Raw genomic sequence first — 5,896 nt, forward strand, 5'->3', positions numbered from 1 at the left:
GGTTGGCTGCTTGGGTTGTTAGAAGCATTTGCGGTGGACGATGGATGGGCCAGACTCATCGTACTCCTGCTTGCTGATCCACATCTGCTGGAAGGTGGAGAGAGAGGCCAGGATGGAGCCCCCGATCCACACCGAATATTTGCGCTCTGGTGGGGCAATGATCTTGATCTTCATTGTGCTGGGGGCCAGGGAAGAGATCTCTTTCTGCATCCGGTCAGCGATACCGGGGTACATGGTGCTGCCACCAGAGAGCACTGTGTTGGCATACAGGTCCTTGCGTATGTCCACATCGCATTTCATGATGGAGTTGTAGGTTTCCTCATGGATGCCAGCCAACTCCAAGCCCAGGAAGGAGGGCTGGAAGAGGGCCTCGGGGCACCGGAAGCGCTCGTTGCCAATGGTGATCACCTGCCCATCTGGCAGCTCATAGCTCTTCTCCAGGGAGGAGGAGGAGCTGGCCGTGGCCATCTCCTGATCAAAGTCCAGGGCCACATAGCAGAGCTTCTCCTTGATGTCCCGCACTATCTCCCTCTCGGCCGTGGTGACGAAGCTGTAGCCCCTCTCAGTCAGGATCTTCATGAGGTAGTCAGTTAGGTCACGACCAGCCAGGTCCAGGCGCTTGATGGCGTGGGGCAGGGCATAGCCCTCATAGATGGGCACCGTGTGGGTCACCCCGTCCCCGGAGTCCATGACAATCCCGGTGGTGCGGCCAGAAGCATAGAGCGACAGTACGGCCTGGATGGCCACGTACATGGCTGGCGTGTTGAAAGTCTCAAACATAATCTGCGTCATCTTCTCGCGGTTCCCCTTCGGATTCTGGGGGGCTTCCGTGAGCAAGACTGGGTGCTCCTCGGGGGCCACCCGCAACTCGTTGTAGAAGGTGTGGTGCCAGATCTTCTCCATGTCATCCCAGTTGCCGACGATGCCATGTTCGATGGGATACTTCAGGGTGAGGATTCCCCTCTTGCTCTGTGCCTCATCCCCCACATAGCTGTCCTTCTGGCCCATCCCCACCATGACCCCCTGGTGCCTGGGCCGCCCCACGATGGAGGGGAACACGGCCCGTGGAGCGTCGTCTCCCGCAAATCCCGCTTTGCACATTCCGGAGCCGTTGTCCACGACCAGAGCGGCAACCTCATCCTCCGCCATTTTGAATGGACCTGTAGGGAATGCAAGACGGGACAGACTTCAGGCAGCTGCTTTAGGATGCTGTTTTTGTTTCAAACATTGCAAATTTTGGACAAGATGGACTGTTTCAAGAAATTGCAGAGAGATATCTCTAGATTTGTCTGGCAGGGCAAGAAACCTCGAATAAAATTTAAGATTTTAACTGATGCCAAAGAAAGAGGTGGATTTGCCCTGCCAGACCTCAAACTTTATTATGAATCAGCCGCATTTTGCTGGCTGAAAGATTGGCTGCTTCTTGAAAACACGGACATTTTGGACTTAGAAGGTTTCAATAATGTTTTTGGATGGCATGCATATTTGTGGTATGATAAGATCAAAGCTCATAAAGCCTTTAAAAACCATATTGTCAGGAAAGCATTGTTTAATGTCTGGATGAGATATAAGGACTTGCTTGAAAGTAAAACGCCAAGGTGCCTGTCACCAATGGAGGCTAAGGTTCTGAAAAAACTTAATATGGAGACAAATTGGCCGAAATATTGGGAAATTTTGGAACAGGATGGAGATAGATTAAAACTGCAGAGCTTTGACAGCTTAAAAACTAAAGTACGAGACTGGCTTCATTATTATCAAATAAGGGAGGTTTATAATTTGGACAAGAAAATTGGTTTTCAGGTGGAAAAATCGAAATTGGAAACAGAATTGTTAGATCCTAAAACCAAGAACTTATCAAGAATGTATAGCTTGCTGTTGAAATGAAACACACAAGATGAAATGGTTAAATCTGTTATGATTAAATGGGCACAAGATGTTGGACACAACATTATGATGGCTGACTGGGAAAAGTTATGGACCACAGGTATTAAGTTTACAGCTTGTAATGCCTTAAGAGAGAATATAATGAAAATGATCTACAGGTGGTACTTAACCCCAGTCAAGCTGGCAAAAATTTATCATTTGCTCGATAATAAATGTTGGAAATGTAAAGAGATTGAGGGCACATTTTTTCACCTTTGGTGGACATGCCCCAAGATTAAGGTCTTCTGGGAGACGATATATAATGAAATGAAAAAGGTATTTAAATATACCTTTCAGAAGAAACCAGAGGCCTTTCTCCTGGGCATGGTCGGCCAATTGGTGCCAAAGAAGGACAGAACTTTCTTTATGTACGCCACAACAGCAGCAAGAATACTCATCGCGAAGTATTGGAAGACACAAGATCTACCCACCCAAGAAGAATGGCAGACGAAGGTGATGGAATATATGGAATTGGCTGAGATGACTGGCAGAATCCAGGACCAAGGAGAAGAGTTGGTGGAAGAAGATTGGAAAAAAAATTAAAGTATATCTTCAAAAATGTTGTAAAATTAAGGATTGTTAGAAAGATGCTGGAAAAAGAAAATTATATGGTTTTGGTAGAAATGATATAAAGGATTAAGTAAAAATGAATTGATGAAATTGATGAAAGAGAGAACGTAAAATAACAATATATTAAAACAAATTATTAAGTTAAAAACAAGGTTGGAAGGATTTGCTGAAATAACAATTTGAACTAGAATAAAAAATGGGAGGTGTGAGGAGGTCAAGGAAATAAGTAAAGGAAGAAAGTTATGTAAAGGTTTAATCTGTTCTTTTTCTTTTTCAATGATTGTATTTTTTCTTTGTATTTTTTCTGTTTTTTGTATTTTTCTTTTTTCTTTTTGTAATTCTCAAAATTCTGAATAAATATTATTATATAAAAAAAGAGAGTGCAACTCTCTAAAAATGCACTTTAGAATTATCCATATGAATCAGAAGTAAGAAACAAATCAAGCTAAGAAATCTGCCAAATGCAAATAAAGCTGGCGTTTAAGTACATACACATAAAATTTACAAAAAATTTACTCCTTGGAATACACATCAACTTTACACATTTAGAGAGGTTTGCCTGACGGAGAAATGTGCCAGCGGGCCCCGAGAACAATACAGCAAAGGTGCCTTCTGGTGTCAATACGAATTAAGATGGCACCACTCAATTTGCCCCTGGTTTGGTCAACTTACCCAGCACAGACAGATGCATTTTGCCTCTCCCTGATTAATCAGTGCTGCCTGTTTTCTCTCTGCATTGCCATTTTTGCCCAAAGGCAAGGCAAGAAAGCTGTTATTTCCCCTTTACGTCACTCATTCTCATGAGTGAGGAGTCACAGTGCTTCTCTCCCTAAAACTATTCTGCACTTTCAAACTTCAGCCCATTCTAAAGAAGCAGAGGTTTGATTTTCTGAAAAAGTTTCACATCACACTAACAAGAATATTCTTTACCAGCTTGTTCCACCATTTTAGGAAAAGAGCACGTGTATTTTTTTTCGACAACTCAGCTCAATCAGTAGAGCTTGAGATTTTGAATCTCGGGGTTGTGGGTTCAAACCCCACATTGGGCAAAAGATTCCTGCATTGCAGGGGATTGGACCAGATGACCCTTGCGGCCCCATCCAACTCTACAATTCTATGATTATATAAAGCTGTATTTGCCCCATCTGTTACATTTTTATGCAGTCATTTAAATTTTTCTTGAGTAGCCAGTCATTTTCCTTGGGAGGTGGGTGGCGCTGTGGTCTAAACCACAGAGCCTAGGGCTTGCCAATCAGAAGGTTGGCGGTTTGAATCCCCGCAATGGGTTGAGCTCCCGTTGCTCGGTCCCTGCTCCTGCCAACCTAGCAGTTCGAAAGCACCTCAAAGTGTAAGTAGATAAATAGGAACCACTCCAGCAGGAAGGTAAATGGTGTTTCTGTGTGCTGCTCTGGTTTGCCAGAAGCAGCTTAGTCATGCTGGCCACGCCTGCTTCCTCAGCCAGTAAAGCGAGATGAACGCCGCAACCCCAGATCGTCCGCGACTGGACCTAACAGTCAGGGGTCCCTTTACCTTTAGCCAGTCATTTTAATGATAGTTCTGAACTGCTTTATTAGTATTTTAAAAATCTTTTTCTATTGCTGAAGTATTTCATATTTCTGTCCTATGAGAAAATAGCATTAGGGCCTTTTTTGGTTTAAAGAAAGAAAGAGGCAACATGATATACTTCTAACAAATTGTGCATAGCGTGGAGGAATTGGACTGGAAAAGTTTTACTTCCTCTCTTGTGACATGAGAATTTTTGGACATCCAACGAAGCTGAATGTCGGAAGGTTCAGAAGAGAAAACAAAGGATATTTTTTTTATGAGGGTGCCAGTATATGAATAAATAAAAGCAAATTGGAAGTAGGGGGTAACTATGTCACTGTTGCATGTTTGCTAAACAAGACCAGATGTTCTTGGGAGCCACCTTCATCTTGTTTTAGAAGACATGGTGCCAGATCTTCTCCATGTCGTCCCACCTGCCTCTTCAGAGGGTGTGCAACTCCATCCAGAACAGGTGGGTGGAGTTTCCCGAACATGGGAGCTACTTTTGCATAGATCCCCCATCTTCCTAGGAGTCAGGTACAGACGATGGGCCCTCGCCCAGTCCAGCACTGCATCCAAACACCGGTCCAAAGTTTTCTCCTGATCCAGATGTTATGTTGGACTAGGACCAGGAATGTCTAAGTTCAAATCACCGGATGACCTGGAGGCAGTCACTGTCTCTCAGGATAATTTACCTTGCAAGGTTGTTGTGAAGATTAAAGCAGGGCAGGGGGCACGTATGGCACCCACACCTGCTTGAAGGAAAGGTGGCATAACCGTGAAATAAATAATCATGACCGGGTAGCCTATATGGGGCTCAGCAGATATTTCTGGACTATAGCTGCCCTCATCCCAGACTACTAGTTGTGCTAGCTGGAGCCGCTGGGAGTTGTAGTTCAGCAGCATCTGGTGGGTACCCCATTTCCCTGGAATGTAAGGTGGGAAGTTCAGGGTCTAGGGACGATTGTGACCATTTCTCCAGTTGCTCCTGCGTAGCTGCTCAGTCCTACAGCTTCTTGGAAATGATTCCTGTGTTCCGATTCAGACCACAGGCTACAGCTACTCTCTAGGCAAAACTCTGCCCATATACCAAGTCTGGTCGTCAGTCCATTTAGCCGGCTGCATTGCCTACCCTGACCAGCAGCAGCTCTTGGGTCTCCGGAACAACTCCTGCTTTCCACCTGGGGATGCCAGGAACAACATCTGTGCTCGGCTGCTGTGCCAAGGCCCCTCCAACTGCCCAGGCTGCTGTTTTGAATTTAGCCTAGGAGCTCAGGAAGGTGCCTTGTATGAGATCAGACCTTTGGTCCATCTGGCTCAGGGTGGTCCACACTGGTGGGCAGCAGCAGCTCTCCAGGATTTTACGCAGGGGCCTCTCCCAGTCCTATCTGGGACTGAACCCAGGACCTGTGTGCAAGGCAGGTCCTCTCCCGTTCAGCTACAGCCTTTCGTTTCCTCCCTCGCCCAGCCTCCAGCACAGCTCACCTTGCTTCTGATCATAAGTTAGAGGTGGGATGGCCAACTGTTAGAGGTGGGATGGCCAACTGTCAGGGATTCTGTAGTTGTGATTCCTGCATTGCAGGGGTTGGACTAGATGACCCTTGGGGGTCCCTTCCAACTCTACAGTTCTGTCATTCTACAGAGTAGAAAGGAGACAAACAGAACAGGAAGGATCAGGTAGAGAAACTGTGGGTGCTGAGTCCTGTTTCATGCTTACCTGAGGGAGATGCGGTCACCTTTGCTGTTAATCTCACGGGGATCCCAGTAAACACAAAATCTTTTCCTTCCTCGTTCCACTTACCTGTTCCTATCCAGTCTGCCCCTGGTCTTATACCTCAGCTTATCTGTTGAAAATGGT

The 5,896-nt window shown here is 45.7% G+C and overlaps 1 protein-coding gene across 1 annotated transcript; it reads right to left on the bottom strand.

Annotated features, from left to right (window-relative positions):
- Nucleotides 1–5,896, bottom strand: LOC309349791 (actin, cytoplasmic 3). Its single transcript, XM_081876058.1, has 2 exons — nt 5,756–5,896; nt 1–1,160 (listed from the first exon to the last, which is right to left on the bottom strand). Exon 2 carries the CDS (start codon nt 1,147–1,149, stop codon nt 19–21), a length of 1,131 nt encoding a protein of 376 aa, XP_081732184.1. The 5' UTR covers nt 1,150–1,160; nt 5,756–5,896; the 3' UTR covers nt 1–18.

Source organism: Podarcis erhardii, assembly GCF_964252035.2.
Source record: "Podarcis erhardii genome assembly, chromosome: 9".
Taxonomy (NCBI): Eukaryota; Metazoa; Chordata; class Lepidosauria; order Squamata; family Lacertidae; genus Podarcis; species Podarcis erhardii.

Bases quoted from the DNA above. Each gene is read 5' to 3' on its own strand.
- LOC309349791 (XM_081876058.1), bottom strand. From the start codon at position 1,149: ATGGCGGAGGATGAGGTTGCCGCTCTGGTCGTGGACAACGGCTCCGGA.